Source organism: Zonotrichia albicollis, chromosome 8 (assembly GCF_047830755.1).
Source record: "Zonotrichia albicollis isolate bZonAlb1 chromosome 8, bZonAlb1.hap1, whole genome shotgun sequence".
NCBI classification, from domain to species: Eukaryota; Metazoa; Chordata; class Aves; order Passeriformes; family Passerellidae; genus Zonotrichia; species Zonotrichia albicollis.
The window spans coordinates 19133537-19160613 of record NC_133826.1 but is presented as its reverse complement, the minus strand read 5'-3'; the positions used below and the strand labels follow the sequence as shown (position 1 = coordinate 19160613).

The following is a 27077-nucleotide window of genomic DNA, read 5'->3' as shown; positions in this document are numbered from 1 at the left end:
ACTGAAGTTTTTATATAAGATTCAAATGTGCCTGATTAACATAAGAAAACCCAGTGCATATTTGTGGAGCAGGTGCAAGCAATGTCTCATCTCTTCCTGAACAAAAGGTTAATACATTCTCACCAGTGACTTAATCCAACCTTATAGTTAAAAGATTTGTGATTGCAAATGGATAAAAATGAAAGTTAAAAAGCTTCTAGTAATGCCCTGTAAATATCAGTTAATATTCAAAGAGGACAGGGTGCTTAAAAAAAAAAAGTTACACCACTAACTACCAACAACTAATTTGCACACACTGCATTAATTTAAAGAATTATTTATGGTCTAAAATTTAAGCTCAAATGCATACAACATGTGCAATGTAGGAGTGTGAAGTAACAAGGTCTGCAGCTCGTGTTTTGACTTGTAGATTTAAAATCAAGTGAATTGAAAGTAAATGTAAGCCCAGAGGATTTAAGTTTTATGGTGCAGAACTCCATTGAAAAGAGAAGGTAGCAACCTGACAGAACATGAATGATAGCAGTAATCCCAAATCCATTTTATGGTTTTTATCATTTCAGTTAAAATTTGTTTAAGTATACATGTACTGAAGAGTAATTATGATATGTAGAAAAAGAAGAGGAATTACAATAAACATTTCCTGGTAAGAGGTTACCATGAAGTGACAGGATGTGAATTACCTAGGGCCTGGGTAATATGATTCTGTATGTGTGTATATGTGTGTTATATGTGTGTGTGTAGCAGGGGGTAACAATTATTTGGAGAATTTAATCCCACTGAGGAGTAAAACCTGTTGTGGATGACTCCCATCTAAAGCTTTTCCAATCCCAAGGAGAAAAAGGTTGCATGTAAATCCTTGTCAAAGCAGCTCCAGCTTCCTCCAGTGCAGGAAGCCCAGCAGGGATGGCACTAGGGGACAGCCCTCCCAATGACAAAGCAAGCACAGAAGGGCAGCTCTGCAGCCTCTCCCCTGCCCACTGCTGGCCCCAAGGTCGGGGCACAAGGAGCAAGGGCTGGGCGCTTGACCAGGCAAGGACTGCTAGGTAGGAATGGCAGCTGCTCTGTGGAACACACTTTCATATTTAGCTTTCATATTCTCCAGATTCTGTACTGCATTAGTATATGACTCTGAACTTCATATAAAGTATCAGCAAGTTCTCGTCACAGTTTAGTTAGACAAAACAATCCTGTTGCAGCTTCAGGCCCAAAAAGTGCAAACCACGGTGAGTTGAGGAGAGCTGTCTGGGAGGATAGGACTTCATAACCTGGAGCTGTAATTGGACAATTAACCCCAATAAGTTTATAACTTTTGTAAATGGACCAAAACTTAGAAAAGTGTGAAAACTCATGACCCAGAGTCCATCTTGGGTGGAGCCACAGCCAGGCTCTTGTACTGCCCAAGGTGTATCTTTTGAAAGCCTTTTTAAAAAATACTTTATTCCTTTATTTCTGTCTAGCCTTTGTTCTAGGTATCCTCTCAAGGCATCACTGGTAACCTGGGTTTGTTAATTTTTGTTAAATGTGCTGGCTGAGCATTTACATGTTTTTTCTATGTCTGGAAGACAAAAATTGCACTTCAGTTTTTCAATGGGATTTTTTTGTTCAACTGAATTTTGTTTTATTTAGTGATTTTAAAAAAATATTTTTTAAAACTTTCATTGATAGCAAAATCTGTACATTCAAAAACCAAGTCAAGTATATTAATCTTTTGAATAATGAAAATGGGTAAAGATCCATTCAAATTTGGTTTTAAGAGCTTGTTTTCTTAAGCAAAGACAGCAACTTCTTTGGCATTTCAAGTTTGTTTTTTTTTTTAATACATTCAGAATTCTTCAAAAAAGGGAACACAGATAATCATTAACAGCATGGCTGAGTAACTCAAGTGTTCTTCAAAGGATGTCGAGTCTGTGTCCCAAAACTACTTCAGCAGGTGACTATTGCCCCCTTCAGACTACTGCCAGTACTAGAGAAAAATAATTAGTTGGAAATTAAAAGCATTCCTTTGCACTACAGGGAAAACCCTAAGAAGAAAGAAATTGTTAAGTAGATAGTTGGTGAACTTTTTTTGATATTAGCAAGGGATTTTCCTGGTATTAGAAATGTACAGTAATGCATCAAGTAAGTAATTATCTTAATTAGTACAGCAAACAATACCTCAAGTTGCATCTTCAGCAGTTAGATTCAAGAGTCACAACTGAGGAAAAAAAATCTTAGAACTAATGGCTGCAGGATGGGCTGGGAAACTTGAAAATCAGTTCAAGCTTCCAGAGTGCATTTATACAGTTTTGGTTAAGTGATTCCAACTCCTTGATTGGGGTCTTCATATGCAAAACCAATTGTGCCCTATTTCTCATTTCACCTTCCTTCTACTTCAGAGAAAGTTTTTGTAGCATGATCAACACCTCAACACCAGCCTGGTAGAAGCTCTTCTTTACTTAATGCCCAGATAGGGGATAACACACCTGGATTTCATATGCCTACACAATTTGTATGCAGTGTTATTTACAGTGTTCCATGTCCACACACATGGGTACTGTGTCTGTATGTGTGTTCAACAGCACCCTAATCTCAGAAGAAATTAAGTACTCCCTTCAAAAAGAACACCAGCTCAGTGAAAATGTAGTCTCAGTTATTGTCCGGTTTATCTCGGCTGTTTGAGGGGCCTGGAAAGGCCCGAGGTGGCCTTGGGGCAGCCCGCGTATCGAAGGACGAGAAGAGGCTTCAGTTCTTCTTTCGGTTTTTATGTTTATTAATTGTTTATCTAAAAGATGTTCTTTCAGCCGAACAGAGATCTGCTCAGCAGTCAGCCATGAGCACACTGTCTGCCCTCCGGGGCAGCCACGTATCTTTATACCCATTGTTACGTGTACAATATTTATCATTTTTCCCCAATACCATTTATTCTTATTACTCGGTGCACTCTCAGTAATAACCAATCCAAAGGTGCCACTATCACCACAGAAGATGGAGGAGAAGAAGAAGAAGAAGAAGGACAGGACACACCCCAATTCCTCCATCTTACTCCTCTAAACCCCCCTGTACATAAATCCTAAACCCTGTGTCTCACCCTCTAATTAACTAATCCCTTCACCATTCACCCGGTGAAGCCCTCATCCTTGTCGTCTCCTGTGTAGGACCAAAGTCCAGCCACCAGACACTTCTGGCAACATTCCAGGACTCCCGAGCCCCCCAAGGTGGTCTCGGTGGCTCAGCACCTCAGGACTGAGATCCTGAGATCCGACAAGTTATTATGCTAAGTGACAAGGGCAACTGCAGCTAGAAAATAAAATCATATCATGGAGTCAATTCTTGGTGTCTGGGCTGTAATGTGGTATATTGATTTAGCTTGCCTGAGCATCTATCATAAAATAGATGAAAAAAAGATTTAAAAGAGTATCTTATGCATTGAGTCTTCTTTCCACAGGGAGAAAAAGAAACTATGCTTCTGAAAATTTATTTTGTATCCACCTTTCCCAAGCACAACCTGCTCAGATACCAGCAAATATAAATATCAGCCTGTTATAGGGTGCTACTGCTTTATTATTTAGCAAATGGCTAAGGAAGAACAGCAATACAGATTTGATGGTGCATTTAATTCCATGTACCTCATAACATAAAGGTTTCCAGAGAACAGAACTTGCAGTTTTTAAAAGTGAAAGAAATACTGAACTAAAATAGTTATTTTCTATAGTTATTTTCTTCTTAGGTAAAGTTCAAAGCCTCCAGTTGAAGCTCTTGCATATATACAGTATATGCTATTTGTTGTCCTGTTGCTACTCATTTTGCTGCTAATAGTAAAAAAAACAAAGTAAAGTTTTCATTTTCACATGACAGATTTTCATAATACCAAGGAAAAACTTGACATCAACCTTCAAGTTAAATCACTCAGATGTGACAGAAGGCTCCTCCTCTTCAGGCAGATCATACATCCAATGAAGTGTAGTGCAATACATCACTGAGGTATGTTGAATGTTGCTTTTGGCAGCTTGCTGCCTTTCTTTTTTTTTTAGCATTTTAAGTTTGAGTTTATCATCCCCATTCCTTGGCACTCAATGATGTAGGTATCATTACCAGGGTCTTCCTCTTCTGACTTTGTCACAGTAAATTTGGCCTAGAAGAGGATTAGAAATGCATCACTGATTAAGTTATCACATACACAGTATTGAGTATCTGATGTCAAATAATTGTATTGCCACGTGTTTATGTATATTACAGCTTTGATAGATTCAATTCTTAAAACATTTATATAAATGTGGTAAAAGTATCTAACCATTCTAAAAGCCTTTAACTCTAGAGTAGGCTCACTTTGTACAGGAAAACTCCCAGGTAAATACTATAGCAATTGTTTTATCAATGCTTCTCCACGATCAAGTTCAGCTCACACTGCCTGATGAACTGTACACTGCCAAGCTACTGGAAGAAAATGAAAGGTAAAACTTCCTTAATGTTTGGACTCACCTTTGTTAGCTGCTCTGCAAAGTGTATAGCTGTTTGAGTATGCAGTGTAATTGGTCCACTTTTCACTTTAGACACTCCTTTTGCTAATGCCATAAAAATGATCAGCTGGAATGGAGGGAAAGGTAATTATTAAGGCATTCTTCAGATTCAAGGAATTTATTGATTAAAAAACCCCAACTAAAACAAGCAAAATTTCTGTAAATATAAAAATTTTCTCTTCTAAGTTTGATAAAAGTTCATGAAGCTGAGTTTGAAGAGTGATCCATGGCTCCAGAAGTTTGGAGATTGCTACTGTAATACCTATTACAGAAGGGGTATTTTTCCACAGTAGCCCCTGAATTCCTATTACTGAATTCCTGGCCCTGAATCCCTGTTATTACAATTAACTTTGCTCTCCCCCACTGTATTGCCCCAAAATTTCCCCAAGCCACATCAAACTCCAGATTAGTAGTTTACTTATATGGAGAGAATCTCAGGAAGAGGTACCTTCAATTCTAACACTTCCTGATCACATATTCACCAGAGAGACACCCAAACCACTTTGATTTGACTTAAAACCATCACCATGACAAGAATACTGCCAGGTGTGATTAACTCTGTGCAGTTCCCATACACAGTGACTCTGGCTGTGGCTTGTTCCCATCAACAGTACTTGCATGCTTTGAAAAAAGTAGGCTGAGTCCAAGACCCAAACATTTATTATACTACATAATATTCATGTGTGCCCAGGTGTTTACAGCTAAGAGCTAGCATCATCCTAGCTAAACCAGCCCAAGATTCTTATCAGGCTAAGATAAGGCAGTGGAGGGCCTTCATTCTCAAATGAAATTAGGGGAGTAAGATAATTGGGAGCATGTTCTAGATATTCCCTAGTACCTTCCCTGAGTATCATTCTGTGTATGTAAGGAGGGAGCTATTATCACTGCACTGCATGAAATGCCAAACAGAAGCAAGTTCCTGCCTCTGTCTTCCATACTTACTGAGGGTCACAGAAGGGCAAAATTTGAGGGTGTTGGTACAATGCTAAAAGCATTTTTGGTTCCTACAAACTGTATGTAATTTGCTAATCCTAGTGATCTTGTGACTACACATCTCTGAGAGTACTAACTAATATTTTGTTCCTTCCCTATTCAGATCTATATTGTTTTCAAATAGTGCATGCATGTTCTTGCTACTTCAGCCTCATGTAAACACATGTAGGAACCTTACTTGGTCTTGCAGAGAATCATCCACAGTTCCACCATGTTTAAGATTCTGAAGCAGCATCTCTGCTGCTTCAATGCCAACTTTGTCAGCATTCTTTCCTAAGAGAGCAATCAGAAAGCTGAAAATCACTATTTAAAAGTACAAAAAAAGAAAAACAACCCAATAAATTGTCAAGTTTTTAGATCTTTTTTCTTTAAAACTATTGCTCTTGCCTCAAATTTCTGCTAAAAACAAAATCCTTCCCATCTTATGCTAATATATAGTTTATACTTCCTAAGCACTGGAAAGAAAGTAGTTTCATTTAGTCAGAAAAACATTTGATTCAAATAATTTAAAACCAAGATCACTTCCATTCATTTTAATATAGATTCACTCTTGAGCAAAAACTTCAAATTTTAAAACAAAGTCTATGCTCCTAAAGTTCAGAAATATTTCCAGTGATTCTCCATTTTGATACAAGGTAAATTTAACAGTTCTGTAATTTTTGTAAATTTCCATTTACTGTGTTTTAAATCTGCACATTTCTGTTGTCCTTTATTTCTAATAGCATATATTTAATAATGAAACATTCAGAGCATCAGATTTTTAAACAGGTGATACTTCAGATTCCTATTTGTTATTGGTATATTAAGTTAATTCTTAACGAATTCATGGAATTCTTACCTCTCTTGCCAAGTGATGACCCAGCTAACAAACAACCTGTTGAGGTCTCTGCAACAATACTAAGCACAAAATCAAAAATAATTAAAATCAAAATCACTCATATTACAGTTTATTTATCAGATATGTAATCAGGTCCTAGCTAATTAACCAACAAGATTAGAGATAACAATAGAAAGCTTGGACTCATCTTACATTATTCCACTTCCAGTCCCAACAGCTTGATCATCAGGTTCTCTGACAGGCTGAATGTTAATGTAGAGGTCTCTGATTTCTCTTCTGAGGCACCTCACTGCTGCTGCTGACATGTCTTTTGCCAGCTAACAAGACAAGATATAAATTCAGTAATTAAATTATGTAATATAGCAATGCTTTTTCCTCATAAATTCAACTATTACAGTTAATCCCTGAATAAAGGAGCTACTTTATTAACTAGAAAAACAAAGGATTGTTATACACCCCTATAAGCAGGATCTGAACATGATTTTTTTCTGAAAGTTTTTCTACCATATTAGATCCTATAAAAATGACAGTTATAGAAATGTACGTAGAAATCAATATCAATAGAAATTAATGAACTTTTCTTCATTCATAGAGAAAAAACATGTATTTTAGTCTTCTCGCAAAACTTTCAATTCTAAAAATAACTCACCCCAAAACCAAGTGCAAAAACCGCACCCCACAATTATTACATACAGAACATACTCTGTATGAGAGAATACACAAAATAACAATTTTACATTGCAAGCAAATGGGGACATACGGAGCTTTTCCCATTCCTGTGATCTAATCACAGCTGTATTCACAGGTTTGGAGATTTTAAGACCAAAACCAGCAGTCCATAGCTTTTCAAAAAGTAACTCAGCTTCTCTTCCTTCCTCTATTAATTCCTAGCCTGTGTGTGAGATGGAACCTCAAGGAGATCCCAGCACTCAGGACAGGAAGAATAGAAAAGAGGAAATACCAAGGAGCAAATTTATCTCTTTTTATTTTTGGCTAAACCTACCCTTAACTTGTTCTAATACCCTTAGCAATGGTTGAAAAACTTGTTGTAGACTGGCCTCCACCTATTACAGTGCTCATAATTTATGAACAAGGGCCCTAATTTCAGATTTAAAATAACGCACATGAATATGAAGAATACATAAATCATAAGACATCCCTCAATATATGCCAAAGACTTTTGAATAGTCCTATGAAGGATGAGGATACTGCTCTCATTTCCTGTTTTAGCTTTACACTGCTGAGCAATGAATGAATTTTAGGTATGTCCAATATAACATTCTGCAGCCTGAATAATTGAAACCATTTAATAAGGTTGCTTAGCTTGTGTAAGACTGCAAAAGGCAGGAGAGCAGAGGAATGTTGAGCAGATTGCATGCAATTTTATATACCTATATAAAGTTAGATGCCATGATAAGCACTTACTTTGATAGGCAGTGCTCCAGCAACAAATGCCCTTCCATAAATCTTTGTCACTGTGCCACGTTCTGTTAAGTTTATTGGGCTCAGCTCTTTGACTGGAGACATCTGGACTACAACTTCACCACCTCCTTGAGGATAGTAGCCCCTGTTTAGAAACAGTAATTGGACATAATTAAATGCAATGATCACAAGGAAACCAAGAAAAGGGCCAGGAGGCTCTTCATATATTTCACTATACATTTTTATGTTCCCTGTTACTGTACATACTAATTTTCTTGATGTGTGCCTTAGAAACCCTTATAATGGACTTAGGCTCTCTAACAGTAATCCTCTGTAATGCACACCTTATTAACTTCCTAACACCAACCGAACTGCTCCTTGGAAAAAGCTCAGTAATGCACTGCCTGCTCAGCATGTGTTCCCCTCAGGGGAGCCAACAGGCAACATTACACAGCAGCTGTAGACTCAGCAATGAAAAGAAAAGACAGCCAAGAACCCTATCCCATTCATCATGTGGTGACAGTACACACAGGGGCAGCTAATGCAGATTAGTTCATGTATTATAAATTCACCCCTCAGTTTGATTGAGGGCCCCTTGTGTGCCTCTGCTCACACATGGGTTCAGTAAGGCCCAGCTCTGCTGCACTGCTCCACAACTCACCTCCTCTTTATGTCACAATTAAATGTGAAATTGAACTTTTCGACTATTGGCTTGAAAACCTGAAAAAGAAACATATAAGAGTGAATTTATTTTGCATTGATAATTTCCCACTATGTTATACAATCTTAAAAGAAAAAAAAAATCAACACAAAAATTTCAGTTGCATTATCAAAAAAAAAGCTAGTCTCATCCATATAGCTTATTTGACATTCCTCATACTTCATTCTCAATGTCACTTTGTGTAAAAGGATTTTCTTATGGAAAAAAAGAAGAGTAATTCACAGCACTTCTAGAAAAAAGAATACATTTTGAGTGAAATTTTCTGTAATAATTGAAACCAAAGAGACTATTTGCCATTTCAGGAAATTCCATGAAACACTGGTTGCTCTCTACAGCCAGTACACTACCAGTGCTATGTTCCATGCCTAATTCCATAATCACAAATAGACTTGCAGTAAGAGCAACAGAGGAACAGCAGTGACATTGCACACACACTCAGGGAAGATGCACCAAGGCAAAGGAATTTCTCCCTACCATGACTGTGTAGTCTATCTGAGGAGCCATCTCCGCATTAGTCCCACCTTTTAAATGCAGCTCTGATGGGGAAGCAGCAAACAGCACACAGGGCATTGCTACCTGCATCAGTAGGCACACACTCCTGAAAGCAATTATAACATACTCAAATGTTACACCTCATAACCCACACAATTCCAGAGAATCATTATACATCAAGGAACATTTTACTAGAACATTTACTTTTGCATTTTATTTTTAAAATTATCTATAAACTTATCAGTCTTAAAAGATACTACTTTAAAACTTCATGTCCTTACCAAGCCTAAATATGAAAGTTTTCATTTCACATCAATTGCATCTTTAGTAGTTCTATTTGAAATAAAGTTACATATTTTCCTTAGTATAGTGATGTGATCATAAAACTGGGTTTAGGTAGCAGAAAAGGCTTAGGCAGCACTAACATTGTAATACATGGATGGAATATGTCCCATTTCCAAAAGAGCAATATGACATACTGTGCTACTTATGCTCATAAGTAAAATGTCAAAATTTACCTTATTATATGGTGATTATTTCAGACCTCATGGATGTGAGATACTCATTTAATTTAATGCATTTGGTCTGGTATGTAGCACACTAACGTGAGGAAATTACACCTGAAGTTTTAAAGCTGCTTTTTCCATGACATGAACCAAGCATTCAGCTTTTATATCAATCATACTTTTAAACTTCACATGTACTTCCTGCATATCCTACCTATACTACAGGTTCTTTGCTCACATAAATCTGGCTCAGGCAGCACATATCCTGGGGTCATTACCAAAGCATAAATGTTCTTTTTTCCCCCACCCCATGTATTGTGACAATTTTAAAGTTATCAGAAGCTAGTGTACAAAGACATACCCTGCTGTTTTTGTATCTGCTATGTGGGTTCCACCTTTGATCTTCCCAGGAGTGAAGGTTATTTCTGTTGAGCCAATTTCTCCACCATTCAGCTTCCCATCACACAAATCTCGAATCATCTCCAATCCTGACAGATGCTGAGGTCTTAGAGAGACAATGCACAGTTAAAGACACATACAAGTAGACCACGTGCTTATGTTACGTTAAAACAACCACTAAACACACTAAAAAACTACAACTGCAAATTTTGGATCAGACAAGGATCAGAAATTCACTCTGGTTGCTGCAGTACTTCTGAGTTCTCAGGAGCAAAAGAGTGGCATTCAGGCCATACTGGGATATGCAGGATTCTGGATCTTTTCCACTAGCATGGGCCCAAGACACACAGATGAGATGCAAGAGCAGCCACTTGTCCTAATGTGATAAATGCTTGGACAGAAACGCAGTGGGATAATGATGGCAATACTGGCTGAGCCAGAACCAGCTGCAGGGCTACAAGACAGTTAACAGGCTTGCTATGTACTTGCCTTGTGCTTGTTTCCATTTGTTTGCGTAATCTAAATAGGAAATACACCAACTGTTTTTAACACTGGAAATATGCTAACTGTATCAGCACTAGGATATGCCCTATCTGTTCTTAGCACTGTACGCTCGGTGAGCTATGTTTTGCTCAGCATTACATCAGTGTGTTCCCCGTTTCAAAGCGTGGTCCGCTCAGCACCTGTGGAACCATTTCCCCGGGCCGCGCCCTCACCTGCCCCGCCTGCGGCCCGGGCGAGGCCGAGCTGAGGGCACCGGCAAGAGAACCGAGCGCGCTTCATGCCGCAGCGTTCCCCCTCACTCCTTGAGAGCCACAGACAGGATTTTCTAGCAAAAAGGTTATTTTAAAGCAATGGAAACGCAAACGTTTCAGACGAGAGCAGCCGAGGCCTTGCGTGGCCGCGCCCCAGCCCGGGAGGGCCCCACACGCCGTAAGTGACCGGCTGAGCGCCCCGGGACCGCCCGGAGAGGGTCTCACCTGAGGCCGGGCTGGCTGCGCCCGGCGCGGATCCGGCGCACCCGCAGCGGCAGCCCCAGCAGGCAGCTCAGCGCCGTGGACACCCGCAGGATCTGCCCGCCCTGCACGGAGAAATGGCGCTCGTCAGGCGCTACGGCGCTTCCCGCACACCCGGCCGGCCCGTACCGCTGCCCGGGGCCAGGTAAGCCGCGGCCCGCTGGCGCTCACCCCCTCCATGATCCCGCCGTCTATCTCCACCCTGTCCCCGTCCATGGCTGGCGAGGAGCGGTGTCCCTCGCAGAGGCCGCGCCGATGGGATCCCGGCGGGGCCCTAAACACGGCGAGCCCTCGGCGAAGCAGCCCCAGGCTAAGAGTGTTTGACGGCGGCGGCGCGCCCGGGATGCTGCAGTACCGGGGCGGGCGGCGGTGCCGGGCAGGCGCAGAGCGGAGGCGCCTCCCTGCCCGCCCGCCGCGGGTTGGTCGGGGCGGCTCCGCCGCGGGGAGGAGCAGCCGGAGGGCCCGGCGCTCCGGCGGGGGCTGGGACTAGCTCCATTGTCCCCGCGGTACTGACCGCGTCCCGCTGGAGGCAATGCCTCTCCCTTGTCCTGAGGGCCGGAGCGGTGACAATCGCGGCTCCTGGGAGATAAGAGCCATGGGTACAGCGCTGCCGCCGGAGGAGAGCAGCCGGACTGTTGCTCTCCTCGTTACACGCTACTTTTCCTCAGAATCACAGAATGAATTAGGTTGTAAAAGACCTCTGAGATTATCAAGTCCAGCCTATAAACGAATACCACCATGTCAATCAGATCGTGGCACTAAGTTCCACGTCCAGTCTTTTCCTTAAACTCTTCGGGGGTTGGTATCTCCACCTCCTTCCTGGGCAGCCCGTGCCAATGTCTAATCACCCTTTCTGTGAAGAGATTTTTCCTAATGTTCAACGTAAACCTCCCCTGGCGCATTTTAAGACTATGCCCTGTCGCTCGTCACCTGGGAGAAGAGGTCGATCCCCACCTGGTTACAATCACCCTGCACGCAGAACCACTGACACGGGCGTGTTGTTCTGGCAGGCTCACTCGGGACTTTATTACACGTGTACAGGGAATGGCCAAGCTTTTCGCGCTGCTGTTTCCTCTACCGCGGCCCGGGGAAGCCGCACGCCGTGCACGGCCACCCGGGGCTCTGGCCCGCACGCGAACCCTCTCGCGGTCCCTCCCGTGGGCGTGTGCGGGCCGGGCCCCACCGCCGCTGGTTGGCTGTCGAGGCGCGGCCGTCGCCGGTTGGCTGTGCCGGGGGTGTGTGCGGGGCCGTTCCGCCCGGGGTAAGATGGCGGCCGTGACCGCGCTGAGGAGCAGCTGCCGAGCCGCGGGGCGCCTGGTAAGGGGAGCGGGGACCCCGCGGGCTGCGGCGCTCCCGGCCGGCCGAGGGGGAGAGATAACTCGCGGCATCCCCGAGCCCCGTTCCTGCCGTCCGGCGGGCGCACGGCGCGCACCGCGCCTCTGCAAACACGGCGCGCTCGCGGAGCTGCTGCCTCGGTGGCGTCCGGGGCCGGGCAGCGCCTCAGCTCCCTCCCCGCTGTGCGCTCCCGCTGCTCCGCGCAGGTGACGGGACCCCGGCAGTGCCTGGGGCCGCCCCCCGCGCTGCACGGGGACCCCCAGAGCTGGCACCCTCTGCCCCCGCGCTGCCCTTGCCCATGCTCCCTGGGAAAGAAACGTGTGCCTTTCTGTAATAAGACAGTGACATCCTCCTCTTCTGTTACTTCTAAGTCATCCCATTATTGCTTTGCCTATGCCTTGCTCTGCCACCACCGCTTCTCCGCCCGCGCATCAGCTCCCTTTGCATACCGTATCTGCACGGAGACGGTGTGGATACACGAACAAAAAAGGGAAACGTGTTTCTTTGAATCACAGGAGCTTTGATAGTTGAAAAGTAGTTGGGATACCTTACCACAAGGAGTGAATCTACTTGGTTGCCTTTTTGACGTACTTAGTTCATGCTAACTACGTAGTGAGTTAGCATGTGAACGTAGTGAACGTAGACTTAGTTCATGCTTTCTTTTGTCTTCTTGTATCAGTCTTGCTATTGTGAAGAGCGTTGGTTTCTGATTATGTCATCCCTATTTTGTGGGATGTCAGAGAAATTTTTGAAATTTAGAAACAAAATTAGGATCCATTCCAGTTTCTAGTATGTTTTTTCTCTTAATAATTCATTTTGTAATGTTAAAGTATTATGATGAGGAATTTTTAAGTGATACTTTTGTAATTTGGTTTTCAGCTAGAAACTTATAACTTATCTATAAATAATTTTACTAATTAAGAGCATTAAAAATCGCACTTTCTTTTAAGTGGTATTTCTAACCTTCTACTCTTAATCTTATCTTTCTTCTGATAAGATGAAAACACTCATCTTATCTGTGTGCATGCTGAACTATAGAACTGGCTGGTTTATAGTGTGTGTTTCCTGCAAGCACATTTTGAATCTGAGCCAGGGAGCCTTTGTGTGGAGTGGTAGGGAAATGGCAATTACCTGGACACTGGGACATGTGCCAGGTATTTGGATGAGGGATGATATCTGATTAAAACACATTACCAGGGATGTTGCTTTAGTATATAGGTAACTATATACTTGGAAATGGAGAATATGTATGCAAAACACATCCAATGTGAGGAAATGTTCTAAAATGACTCAGTGGGACAGAAGTCAAGAAAGTTCAGCAGGACAATATCCTTTAATGCAAAGTCATTGCCTGTGAGCGTGTACTGTTCAATTTGACTTGGAAATTTAGTGTTACTCCATCAGGTAATCAGTTCTCTGCAGGCTGCTTAAAACTGTTTTGGTCTGAGGCCAGCATACATTTTCAGGATCAGTGGTAACTTAGACAGCTGGAGTTGGCTTGTTTTTAAGGAAACAAGCAAAGCTGAGCCTGAGAGGCAAAGCAGCTCCCGTGAGTGCCCTCAGCTGCCCCCTTGGCTGCCTCAGTCCCAGTGAGGACTCAGGGGCCCTCAGCTCCTTTTTGCCAGAGTCACTGCACATCCCAGGCTTGCACAGGGAAGGTGTTACCGTGCTGTGGCAGTGTTGCTTTAGGTTGCTGTTCAGTGTAATAGGAGCCACGTTAACAAGCTTAGTACTAGCAGTTATCTTTGGGGTTAACGGATAGATTTTTTCCAGACATCAAGCTGTATAGATGGTATGCTATGGATATTAGAGCTAATTTTGTCTTTTATGTGCCATTTTTATTTCCTTGCTTGGCATTACACCAGTATTATGGTGATTAAATGCTGAAATTGTAAGCACAGTCTCTTTGTTTTTTGGATTTTCATTTTTTCCTTATTTGTAAGGAACACTGCTCTATGAAGAGATTGTGTCCTGTGTTATTACTTTAACATACTAGCACAGCAATTTTTTGGTAGAGAATGTGCAAAACTGAAAAGCATGTGAAAAGCAGACAGATTTCAGTTTTAAAAATGCAGTAGTTTTGAATTTTTCCTACAGATATAATATGAAACAGCATGGTGACTCATCAATAACAACACCAGTCTCTTTTTTGGGAGTGACATTACTAATTCTCTACCTGCATTGGTAACCAGAGGTTAAAAATCACATGGGAATCATTGTGAAACTTCACATTTAGAAATAGTTCAGAGATTTGATGTGCTCCTTGTGATCATCTTCACAGGTAAATACTGAATGTTTTTCATTTAGGGTCATGTAAAGAGAAAAGAGAGTTTTTGCAAGTTTGTGACAAAAATATCTAGTTGAACAATATTTTTGGTAACCTTTTTATGTAAACATGTAATTTTCAAGTGAGAATTAAAGACAGCAGAAAAAGAGGATTGTGAAGATGTACATTGTATACCAGTTTTGTAATTTAGTATGAATTTAAAATGTATTCCTAGAGTATGATTTTTCATAGCTTGAAATTGCCGTGTTACCTGATTGTTGAATATGGAAAATTGTTTGGAGGACTAATGAAAAGATTTTCTATTTGCTTGTTATAGGAATTAGAAAAATACTCATTCTAGATCAGTAGATACCATCTTAGTGGCAGGCAACTGAAAGGTAACACAAATGACAGAACTTTGTTGTGTCCATCATGATAGACTGTGTTGTATAAATGTTTGTTCTTTAAAGAAAGAGAATATTAAATATGACTTGCAGCGCTGGGTTAAATAATGCAGAAAATGAGTACATTGTCAGTTCAGAATTGTATGGCCTGCTGAATAATGTACTTTTTAAACACTGAAAACTGATAGCAAATAGTTAAACAGTTTGGGGTGTGGGGAGGGAAACAAGAAGTTTCATATGCTCTGTCATTACTGAAAGGATTTTTTAAACAAGGAGTTAAAATGAATTTTCCCATGCAGGTATGTTGTTTTCTGGCTCCTCTAAGAAGATAATTTAAAATTTTACAGTTTTGAGCTACTTGAGGTACATTGTAGCACCTGAATTTTTTTCATATCTCTAAATTAGTTAGAGATAGAATCTACAGAGAAATTGTTATTTTTATAAATTATGCAGAGCTCTTAAGACCACATAACACCAAAATTACATGAAATTTAATAAATTTTACTGGATGAGAATGTGTCTGAACTAACTTGTGTTGAGCTTAATAAAATACCTGTTTATGTCAATGCAAGCACTACCAACTTTGCTTGATCACAATCATGACTGATTAGAAGAGACTTTAAAACATAAAGTTTTGTCTGAAGAATCTTTCAGAAAATTCTTTAAAGTTGATTTCTGGTTATAATTATAACCATAAAAGAAAACCATCTCATGGCCAGTTCTTACAAAATATCCTTGAAGCTGATTTAAGATGATGTTTACTTGAAGATGATTGCCTCCTATATAGGAACAAAAATGAAAGGGCAACTCTCTGGGCCCTGTGGTGTGAATTTCCTTTCTGATTAGTACTTCTGATTAACCTCTGATGGGACAAATATGCTGGTTTTCTGTGCAGTCTAGGGAAACCTTCCAGCATTCATCCTGGATAGGAGTATTTCAGCTGTCTGCTGTGGTTGATAGTGTGTGTGCTTTTTGTGTGCCTGTCCTGATTAAGCTAATTCCTGAGAGAAACAATGGCAATGAATCACTCACCAAATGCTGTTATGATTTTTGTTAATTGGTTATGTCACTGTGGTTTGATCTCCCCGTGTGTTGTGTTAGTGAAAGAAGCTAAAACCTGGCGAAGCTTTTGCTAATGTAAAGCTTATTGTATGTTTAAGAATGTATTCAGTGTAATTGTGTTCCATAAGAACTTCTCTTCCATAGACTAGAATGAAACTATTTTAGTCTGACTGTTAGATGGGGAATATTAAATGGGCTCTACCTCCACTGTATTAACCCTTGAGATTTTCTCCCCAGGTTTGCATTCATCGCGTTAGATCGTGCAGCAGCATTCGCTTTATAAAATCAAAATATGTGTGCGTGTTTGACAAATCTGCCTTCAAGTTTAGTCATCAACAGCGGTTATTCAGAACATCTGCTGGTAATCTTTTTCATAATAAAGTAATTTCTTTTATTTTGCTATTTTATGAGTGTTATGTTAGAGGTTTGCATATGGCTGGTATGTGGATTATTTCTGATGCATTCAGATTTTTCTGTCTGGTAGCTTGTATTTAATATTAAACATGCTGTATTTTCTTCTCTGTTTCAAGTTTCATGTGGCCAAATTGTCCAGTTTAAGCTTTCTGACATTGGAGAAGGAATTACAGAGGTGACTGTAAAAGAATGGTAAGCTCTGCTTTCCTGAAAATACACTAAGAAATCGGCAGATAGTTTAGCAGCTTTAGCTGTGTGATCAATGACTTAAGTGAGAATATTTTTTTGGTTATTACTGAAGTTTTTCAGTTTTCATTTTGCACATTTTAGAACCTTGTACATACTGAGCTTTTTATTTTGTTTGTTTTCAGTCTCATATATTTGTGAGTGGAAAAATTGGAAGGAAAGGGATGCACCTTTATGTAGGCTTTTCCTTCAGTGATTGATGTTTTTTGTGTTCAGGTGGCCTGTCTTTTGTTGTGTTTACTTAGACTTAGCTTTAGAAACAAATGGTTAATCTAAAGAATTAACATAACTTTATCCTGTACCCCTCCTCTATTGCTTTTAGTAAAAGACTTGAACTTCTAAATTGTTTGCAAAAAGCCAGTGATAAATGGATTAAACAAAATCAAAGTGTACGGTGAAGGAAGGCAGTGTTGAAAGGCCTCGTTCTTTGTACAAATGCCTCTCTTTGCATGAAGACAGTGCTCCCTACTATCCATTTCCTTTCTGAAACTGATTGTATATTGACAAGTTGGAACCAACAATGTCCTTGCATTCAGATTAAACTGGGCTCATTCTTATTTTTAGATGCCTTATAATCTGACAGGAAAACTCTGCTTTACTAAAGTAAATGTACTGTGTGTGTAATGATATTCATAATCATTTTGTCATTTCACCCAACAAAGAGTTCTGTGACAGTCAGACAAAATGCATGTAGCAAACATATCCAGTATGTAGAATTTGTTTTCTCATCTGGAATGCACTTCCATGTTGTAGGATGTATGTTATTGAACTTACCAAAGGAATGCACAGAACAGGTTTTTACACTGCCTGTGTTTCCCAGTAGCCTGTCTTTGCTCCCAGGTACGTAAAGGAAGGTGACAGTGTGTCTCAGTTTGACAGCATCTGTGAGGTGCAGAGTGACAAAGCCTCTGTTACTATCACCAGTCGTTACGATGGCATCATCAGAAAACTCCATTACAGCATAGATGATACTGCTTTTGTTGGAAAACCACTGGTGGACATTGAAATTGATGCTTCAAAAGGTATTGTAAGCCATTCTTTTTCTCATGAATATTTTATGTTTGTTGTCATAAAACAGTGGCAGAGAAGATTACTTTTACCTCCTGAAAATCTTCAAAGATTTTTTCCCTTTATAAAGTCAAGAATTTTGAGTAATTTGGGATATTTATTAAAGTTTAAAATCTCCTAGCCATTTCCTCTTGAATATTTAGCTTAAGCAGCAGCCTTTAGCAAGCTGTGTTCCCATCCACATTAACTCAAAGTAAATTGTAAAAACCTCAGCTGTCACAGAATGGTTGAGTTTGGAATTTAACAAATGCTTACAACGTAGTAAAATTAATTTTTTCTTTTTGTTTGCAGGTGTTGCCTCAGAAGAAGATGTTGTTGAAACACCTCCTATGTCTCATGAAGAGCACACTCACCAAGAGATAAAAGGTCACAAAACATTAGCAACCCCTGCAGTTCGTCGCCTGGCCATGGAGAACAATGTAGGTTTGCTGAATAAGGTCCTGCTGCATTTTGCCCAGCTTTTACATGGCAGTTTGACTGACTAGAAGAGTACTGATCTAGAGGAAACACTTGTTTTCAAATACATTTAACAGTGTGAAAATTGTTGTAGAAATGAAGAGGATTGTGCTTGAACTGTGCAGTCAAATACCTAGTGGGACTTTTGGATGATTTGAACTTTGTTGAATACCCAATAAACCACAGAAAGGAACAGAAGACTGCAAATATGTTGGATCAGAAATGGGAAAAATTTTTAACCATAGCTCACAATATAAGGTATTTTTATGTTGCTGTAAAACTAAAGTATCACTGCTTGTTATGTACTTTTCAGATTAAATTGAGTGAAGTTGTTGGGACAGGAAAGGATAACAGAATCCTTAAAGAAGATATACTCAACTACTTGGCCAAACAAACAGGAGCTATTTTGCCTCCATCGCCGAAGGCTGAGATTGTCCCACCTCAGCGGGGAGCAGAGGCTGTGCCGGCTGCTCCAAAGGACAAAGCCCGCAAAATCCCTGTGCCTGTTTCCAGACCCATTGCATTTGCAGGAAAAGATAAAACTGAACCTGTAACAGGTAAATCATGGAATACAGTCTTGGGGCCATGGTCATGGTAGACCTGTTGCTCTGTGAGTAGCTGATTCCTTTTGATGGGAGTGTGTTTCATGTGGTTGTTATGCAAGTGAGCATTCAGGAAAACATTCTCTGTAAGAAGCATCTCTGCTGAAATTATTTTATTAAATATTTGTTCATGTTTTGTTTGGATGGAGTTGGGCTGCAAGTTGTACTTGCTCATTCTTCAAGTGTATGTTGAAACAGGTAGGAATTCTAAACATGGATTTGTCATGCTAGGAATCATTATGCAATTAGTGGCAAAGTGCAGTAAATTTAAGTGATTCAGTGCTTAGTAAAAGCATACTGCAGTATTATGTGAGTGGCATTCACACCTGTTCTGGAGAGCAGTGTCATAAAAGACACTAAGGTAACAAAAAATCACATTAAAAGGGGAAGATTAAAAATTTTTGCTTGCCTTTCAAGCAGTGTTTATTTGGAGAGGCTGGAAAGCATAATCCAGAATATCATATTATGATTTCAAATTTATACATACATAGGAGAGAGATGCAGTAATATAATCTGAAATATTACAGTCATCAAAATTGTGTTCCATGAACTCATTAACTCAGTAAGTGCTCTTTATGCTGTTCTTCTTTGGTTATGCTTTGGCTTTGGTTTGGTTTTTGTAAGTTGTGTAATTTGGTTAATGGAAACAGATGAAATTTCACCATAACTTCACAGAAGCTCATTTTTTTTGTTTAAGAAGACAATGAATATTTTCCAGGTTTTCAGAAGGCCATGGTAAAGACTATGAGTGCAGCCCTGAAGATCCCCCACTTTGGTTATTCTGATGAGGTTGATTTGACTCAGCTTGTTCAGCTGCGAGAAGAGCTGAAGCCTGTAGCTGAAATGCGTGGAGTTAAGCTTTCCTTTATGCCTTTCTTCATAAAGGTGAGGCCTGCAGCAGAGCCCTCCATGGAGTACTTATACACAGGTTTTGCCAACATCTGTTCAATGATTGTTGTAGATGTATCTATCATCTGAGTTATGGCAGATCACAGGAAAACTGGTTTTTTTGTATAGTGAGCCACTTATCAATTTACAGTTGGAATTGCAGCTAGAGTTATGTGGTGTCATTGAAGTTTTTTGAAATAGTAATGGCAAAGGATAGAGTGCCTTCAGCATAATTTAATATAGAGATAAGCATCACCAGGTGTTTGAATCACACAAAAGAATTTTTTGAAATTGTCAGTATTTTTTGACCTCATGTGAAAGGCATCATTGTTCTTTGCTACCAAAACACTTATTCCATATTGTTATTAATCTACATTTTCTCCTACCATTACTTCTTTTCCATGGAGCTCTCTGCTTATAAACTATAAAAATCAATTTTGTTTTCTTTTGTTATATTTAACAGGCAGCCTCTCTGGGATTGCTGCAGTATCCCATTCTTAATGCTTCTCTGGATGAGAACTGTCAAAATGTCACATATAAGGTTTGTAAACTATGGATAAATGTTGTAAGCAGAAAGTGAAAAGTAATGTCTAACAGGGGCCTTTCAGAATGTCTGAGCTAATTACAAGAACCAAAATTATGGTGTTGTGCAGGAAAATAATTTGTGTGTTCAGATTCTGAGATCTAAATTTGATTTATTGTTGGCCTTATTTCAGTAGTTTGTTAGGTAAGAGTCATTTTGTTATTCAGACTTGCCCCAAAAATGCATATTAATATATTAATTTCCTATTTTTCACCTGAATATGGGTCAAGCTTTTAAAATAAGAACATTTTAAATGTAATACAACAGTTTGGGGGTTTTTTTGTGCATGGTAGTTCAACTGTTCCAACACTCAACCCTTATATATTAAAGTACAGTCTTGATAAAAGTTACATATTTTATACAAGCTGCTGGATTGAGACTTCTGGGAAGCAAGTATCTATTTTCTTAAGTGATTTTCTTAAGGTGTACTTGCACCTTGCAGTACAAACTTTTTTGGGGCTGTTTTATAAATGTCTCTCAGCATCCTTATGTTCCTTCCAAAACATGAGAAGAGAGTTAGCTAAGGTCATCTGTAATGGAAATGGAACATGGAGTCTCCCTTTGTTGCAGAGAAACTACAGAGCTCATGATTGAAAAGTTTATGAAAAGTTTTTAGATGACTATGAACACACCAAATTTCTTTTTTTCTTCTTTTCAATTTTAGTGTTCTCTTTAAAATATGCTATTTAAGTTTTGTTGCACATATGACCATCCTAAAGTGCAATGTTTTCAGTGTGAAGTTGATTCCAGGACTTTGTTCTCTGAGTTTGGAATTGTCAACATCAATTTACAGTTTGCAGATGTGAGGCTAATTAAAACAAAATTACATCCTTTTCTCCCCTCAAAGTTGTATGCAGGAGTTGCTTCCTAACTACAACACTTTCCAGGTTCAAAGGATAGATAAGGAAAATGTGATTGAAGTGGTTTTTTAACCTAAAATACATTTTATGTTGACAGCTTATATATTAATGTCTGGTTAATGGCACTTGCTGCAGGCTTCACACAACATTGGAGTTGCAATGGACACAGAGCAAGGTTTAATTGTCCCAAACGTGAAAAATGTTCAGGTCTGCAGTGTGTTTGACATTGCTGTGGAATTAAATCGCCTCCAGTCCTTGGGCTCTGCAGGCCAGCTGGGAACAAGTGACCTCACTGGGGGAACATTCACCCTTTCAAATATTGGCACAGTAAGTATGGGGAAAATGAGAGCTGCTTCTGAAATGCAGCTTTACTGAAGTTAAATATGCTAAGAACAAAATCTGTAGCAATTAATTCAAGAGGCAATCTGCTTAAAAAAAGCTGTTAAATAATACCCCCATCTTTTTCTTTTCTAGATTGGTGGCACTTATGCCAAACCAGTGATACTACCTCCTGAAGTAGCAATTGGAGCACTTGGAAAGATACAGGTATATTCACTTTGTCTCAATGGTGAGAGTGTTAGATAAAGTCATCTTAATGAAAATGGAACATGGAGCCTGTCTTTGTTGCAGAGAAAACACATAGCTCTTGACTGAAAAGTTTGTGGTGTTTTTAAATGACTATGCACACACCAAATGTTTAATTAGAAGTCTCTTACACCAAAGATTCATATTTATTTTCCAGAATCCTCTCGTATTTCTCTTACATCTTTGTTTAGCCTTCGGATTAGCAAGAAACAATATAAATACAGTTTTGCAAGTTTTGCAACCTGGCAATAGCAGTTTTGCTATCAGCCCAGGGAAAATTTGAGAAGTATTCTGAAAATGAAGTTCAATTTCATAAGCCAGGTAGCTGAATCCATAATTTTGGATGTGAAGGCAGTTTTATATTTTCTGAATCTCAGGCTTTAATTCCTTAATACAGACATTGGAGTTTAGTGCTGGAAATGAAATTAGTATTAACTGAAATTACTTCTATGTTCTTCCTCTGAGCATTTTTTTAGAGGTGCTTTAAGGAAACTGCCACTTTAAGAACTAACAGTGCAATAAGCTATTCAGGAAGAAACTTTGGAGTCAGGAAAAGCTTTTGCTACCTCAGTATTTCCATGATGGTGGAAAAAGGCTATGACTGTTTATTATGCAGGCTTGCACTATATTCTAATCCACAGCACAAAGAGTGATGGAAAGGTCTTGGTTTTTAGCATGGTGCTAAGGCTGTCTGTCTAATTCAGCAAAATGTTGTAATTTAGGGCAACAAATTAGCGAAACCAAGGAAAAGCAGATTTGCTAATGAAAGTATTTAATTTAATAATTCTGGTTTTGTCCTTCCTCTGATTTTTAGGTTCTTCCTCGGTTTAATAGCAAAGGTGAAGTAGTTAAAGCACAAATAATGAATGTGAGTTGGTCAGCTGATCACCGCATCATTGATGGAGCTACCATGGCCCGGTTTTCTAACTTGTGGAAATCTTACTTGGAGAACCCTACTTCAATGCTGCTGGACCTTAAATAAAGGAAACCATGGCTAAAATATGCCTTTAGACTCTGTGGATTAGACTGAATAGTTACACAGGCTGTCTCTGCTAACATGTGCCCTTTGCTACGTGCGTTATATAAAAATGTTATGTGGTTGAAAGTTCTCAACAGCTGATATCAGTCTCAATTAGTTGTTGCTTCTTTCATTTTGTATTGCTGTAATTTCATCTACAGCAGACTGTCAAACTGAGTAGGTGACAATTTCTGAACATGGTGGTGGAATGTCTTTATTTTGCCTTTTATAATAATGATTGTCAGGCTGGTGTGACTGAGTGCCACTGCTCTACACCTGCAGTATTTATAATCTGAAGGGAAATTTTGGAGGGGAGTACTCATAGTTCTTCTATTTTGGACACATAAATTTATTTTAACAAATAATATCTGAATTCCTAAAAGGGATTATGCAAAAATCATATACAAATAAAATGCCTTTAATGCTTCTGCTGTAAGATGTCCAGAGAGCTTTTTGTTGTTTAATTGAGTTAACCTCTTAAATCTTTTACTAATTTTTCTGGCAATTACTTGCACAGGTACTCTTTATCAAACTGTAAATGAAGAGGCCATATTTATTCAATTGCTTACTGACAACACTGATTTATAACTATCAAGGCCTTAATACTCTAAAATATCCTATATTTTTAAAGGCTGAAAGTAGTTTCAGCCCTTATTGCTTTCCAGTTATTTTTGATTCTTATAGAAAGCATCTGTCTGTTAAAATGAAATGAGAAAGAGAAAACAAAATAAAAAAAGAAGGATCTTGTTTTATTATTCTCTCATTAGGTAAGCCTGACAGTAGCTGATCATGATCTTGCATTCTGTTATTGATATTCAGATACTAGAATCTGATAGATTACTCAGATTCAACAAAGAATGGATATTAAAAAATACTGTGAGATATAAGGACTTCTTAAACTCAGACACGAGGCACATAATGAATAGGTTCAAGTTAATGACTTTAGAACATAAAACATGTGGCTTTAAGGTAAAATAAACAGGTCATGAAGATTGCACTGCTGATTTAATGGGAGATATGAAGAAAACTGTTGGATATAAATACCTTCTAAACACATAAGTTTCACACAGACACAAGAAAAGATAGTTACATAGCCTTAAAAATGAATTTGTAACGCACAAAACGGACATTTTCTCCTTTTTTTAGATATCAAAAACAGGAGCATTCTTCAAAGTTATAGACCAAAGTTGTCTATTGCATTTAGCTGTGAAGATGTGAGACAGGCTACCAGAGGTAGAGTCCCTGCTATCCATGATGCTGAGACTGAATAAGAGAAAAGCTGGTAATGTATGGAGTGTGGCACGTCCATGTTAGGTGCTATTAATATTTCTATTGTGCTATAAGGGTCTTTTATATAAAGGTCATTTCTTGCAAAGTTTGACTGTTATATCATGCTTATCACCCATTTCATTTTTATCAGATTTATTTATTCCTAATAAAAAATGTAAATCCACGAAATATTGTTTTAATTTGTGAATTTTATGCAGGCAATCCTGTATGGGTGACTCAAACTCTTTCTTCTTGCCTTAAAGAACATACTGTACTCAAGGCTACCAGAAGAACACAGCCTAATGTCTACTTTTCTACAAGTATATTGTTGTGGTAAGGGCTCAGTGTGAAGGCTTAGGATATTTTCTAATCTGATGATCACTGAGAAAATAAATTGAGGAAATAGAAGTGTATGAAAGAAAGCAATGAAATTACTGTGAAATACTAAAGACAGAATAATTTTACACAAGGAGGAGATTGAAAGCTAAAGTACTTAGTGTCTTTTTAAGTAGGTAATGGTATTCAAGTGTTTAGTTGTTTGTGGGCTGGAGAGGGTTGGGGTTTTTTGTTATAAAGTTCTGTATGATAGAGTTATAGCCAAATTAATGATACTTTAAAAATTTGATCTTCACATTTTATACTCCAGCTCAATTAGTTAGAAGTATCCAGTTTTATGGCTTCTGCCTCAAATAGTGACCTCGTAGTCATTGTTGTCTCTCTTCCCATTTGATTGAAGTAAAAGATTCTGACAGACTTGTTCTCCTTTTATCTTCTCCAAGGGCTATTTGAAGAAATAGAATGTTAAATATTTTTCATGATTGGAACCATGAAAAGGGATGAGTAATAACCCCTCTGCACATCCTGGTAAAGATTACTTTTCTGTCTGGACTTTGAAAATTTGCAGTAAAATTCTTCAGCAAGAGAATTCTTCAGCACTGGGAAAAGTAATGAGTAAAATACTTAGTGATGTAATACCTTTTCTCATCTGTTTAGTTAATGTTACTGTTTAATAGCACTTTGAAGCTCAGTTACCTTGCAGAGAAACATTACTAAAGAAAGCAGTCATTTTTAATTCAATACTGGCCTTTTTTATTTCTAATTGTAATTTTTAATTCAAAACAAACTTATTGTATAGCATAAGAACGTTCCTTTGTTTTCCTTTGTTCACAATTTCTGTTAATGGGAGTCCAGTTTAGGGGAGCCCAATCACACTCAGCAAACTGGGAAGGCTTCAACAGTGGTAAATGCTTGGGGGGGTTGCAAAATGCCTCATGTGATGCCTTCTATTCTCAGCATAGGTTAAAATTAGAACTAGACTGACATTGCATTGGAGTCTGAGTGAGAGTTTTAAATGGCTTTGGTAATGCAGACAAGATTCATAATTTGTCTCTGCTCTTGTCCAGAAAGCAATGAGTCACAGAAAATCCTTGAAAACACCAAATAATTAAGGTGAGTTGTTGTTAAACTCTTTCTGATGCCTGGAGGTGAAGTTGTTGGGAGATCTGATTATTTGGGAGTGAATTTGCAGTTGTTTTACAGCCACACTTGGGAATTCACTTCTGAATTGTTGACTGTGATGGCAAGATTATTATGGTTTTTATTTTCTTGATGAATGATAAGGTCTAAGAACAAGACCTTTTTGATGGAATCCTGTTACATGATGAAATCATCCTGAAAATAGTCATATACTTAGGTCCTTTGATATTTCATGGTTCTAATTTAGGCAGTAAGAGAGTATTTGTTGAATGATATGCAAAAGAGAATTGCCCAGAGTAAGCTTTACTAGAAATAGTATTGATTTGACTGTATAGTATGTTACTGGGTTTGGTAGTACAACTATTAATAAATGTCTCTTTTCTGCACAATTATATGAAAAGATTTCTAGTTTTCTATCTAAAAGGTCTTGTAGTTCAAAAAATGTCTTTAAACAACAAGAAATGATATATTAGTTTATCACTTGATCTCAATAGAAATTTAATCTTGAAAAAATCAGGCAATTTGAATTGTTACCACTGCCTGGAGCAAAAACTTCATGCATACATATCATTTCTGTGCATGTTGGGATGGGGACTGGGAAGGGTAGTTACTCTGATCACTGAAAGAGAAGCTAATCCTTCAAACTAGTAAATGTGATCACATTTATGTGGGGAAGGGAAAAAAGTCCTCTCTTTACAGGAAAAAATCCAGTCCCTCTGTAGGAACCCAAAGGGCAGACTGCACTGCCGTGCTGGGGTTGCCATTTGCGTCACTTGTCAAATCCTGCCATTTTTCCTTAACAAAAAGAGAACACATAAGAATCATAAATATTAGTGCATTAGACCAGGTTCTTCTGTATTCAAGCTTTATAATTTGATTTTGTGCTGTCTTTATAACAGGAAGCAATCCTGACATTTTACATTTTATTTGCTTACACATTTTAACCTAATTTCAGATTTTACAAGTATGTTAGCAAAGGACATGTAAACATAAAATAGAATGATTGCCAATTTGAGCACAAAAACATATATAGGACATTTCTCTTACTTGCCACTACAAGTATCAGTAAAAAGTTAGAAAGTGAGGGTTCAGATCATCAGTGTTCAGAGTACACTGCTGCTGGCATGAAGTTTAGCCCTGCAAGCTTGTCTGAATATCAGCATCTTGGCTCCAGTTTTAGAGGGATGCAGTGATTAGGGTGAGTGAATATCCTATTTTGCTGCTCTTCAGGACAATATATATTAATTATCTCACTAAAGGATACGTCATTTCAGAACTTTAGACTGAGTTTCATTTTAAATGGGAATTCTCACACTCAGTGGGGATACACAAACATTCAAAGAGAAATCAGAAGGATTTAAATGCATTTTCGTAAAGGTAATACATTACTAACTATAAAATGCACTGTACTGAGTTAAGCTATGAAGAAAATGAATGCAAATAAAGAATACTAATTAATTTCCAGGAACACTTCAGTTTCTGTGAAGTGCAAAATTCCTTTAGTGACAAGTATCTATATCAGGTAGGTGTCAGAATGCAGCTATCACAATTGAACTGCCTTAGATTGCAGGTAACAGTTTAATGTCTTCCTGGCATGGGAATGAATGCTCAAATCTGCATTTAATAATTATGGTCAACACTTAGCCTTCCATTGAAGGAATG

General features: G+C 38.9%; 3 protein-coding genes across 6 annotated transcripts in view; 2 read left to right on the top strand and 1 right to left on the bottom strand.

Annotated features, from left to right (window-relative positions):
• Positions 1-3994: 3994 nt before the first annotated feature.
• On the bottom strand, positions 3995-11305 carry RTCA (RNA 3'-terminal phosphate cyclase). The gene is made up of 11 exons (XM_005482039.4): positions 11055-11305; positions 10848-10948; positions 9830-9973; positions 8945-9068; positions 8411-8469; positions 7753-7894; positions 6520-6644; positions 6328-6386; positions 5668-5762; positions 4459-4563; positions 3995-4111 (listed from the first exon to the last, which is right to left on the bottom strand). The coding sequence occupies exons 1-11, from the start codon at positions 11097-11099 to the stop codon at positions 4007-4009; spliced, it is 1104 nt and encodes a 367-aa protein (XP_005482096.1). The 5' UTR covers positions 11100-11305; the 3' UTR covers positions 3995-4006.
• A 757-nt stretch (positions 11306-12062) lies between these two features.
• DBT (dihydrolipoamide branched chain transacylase E2) lies at positions 12063-23106 on the top strand. Its single transcript, XM_005482040.3, has 11 exons — positions 12063-12200; positions 16188-16311; positions 16481-16556; positions 17451-17632; positions 17970-18097; positions 18448-18691; positions 19455-19621; positions 20088-20165; positions 21203-21394; positions 21542-21613; positions 22467-23106. Exons 1-11 carry the CDS (start codon positions 12150-12152, stop codon positions 22632-22634), a joined length of 1482 nt encoding a protein of 493 aa, XP_005482097.1. The 5' UTR covers positions 12063-12149; the 3' UTR covers positions 22635-23106.
• A 565-nt stretch (positions 23107-23671) lies between these two features.
• LRRC39 (leucine rich repeat containing 39) overlaps positions 23672-27077 on the top strand; it is a 13638-nt gene continuing 10232 nt past the window's right edge. The window contains exon 1 of one of the 4 annotated variants that reach the window (XM_074546167.1): positions 23672-25388. The gene's annotated coding sequence lies outside the window, so the exon portion shown is untranslated. The remainder of the gene's footprint in view (positions 25389-27077) is intronic. The other 3 variants (XR_012581373.1, XM_074546166.1, XM_026790484.2) reach the window with 3 other exon arrangements.

Bases quoted from the DNA above. Each gene is read 5' to 3' on its own strand.
- RTCA (XM_005482039.4), bottom strand. From the start codon at position 11,099: ATGGACGGGGACAGGGTGGAGATAGACGGCGGGATCATGGAGGGG. The intron at 8,470-8,944 runs GTAGGGAGAAAT...TTTCTTTTTCAG, and splicing joins AGATAGACTACACAGTCATG to GTTTTCAAGCCAATAGTCGA. The intron at 4,112-4,458 runs GTGAGTCCAAAC...ATCCTCTTCTAG, and splicing joins TTGCAGAGCAGCTAACAAAG to GCCAAATTTACTGTGACAAA.
- DBT (XM_005482040.3), top strand. From the start codon at position 12,150: ATGGCGGCCGTGACCGCGCTGAGGAGCAGCTGCCGAGCCGCGGGGCGC. The intron at 16,312-16,480 runs GTAATCTTTTTC...CTCTGTTTCAAG, and splicing joins GTTATTCAGAACATCTGCTG to TTTCATGTGGCCAAATTGTC. The intron at 18,692-19,454 runs GTAAATCATGGA...AATATTTTCCAG, and splicing joins TAAAACTGAACCTGTAACAG to GTTTTCAGAAGGCCATGGTA.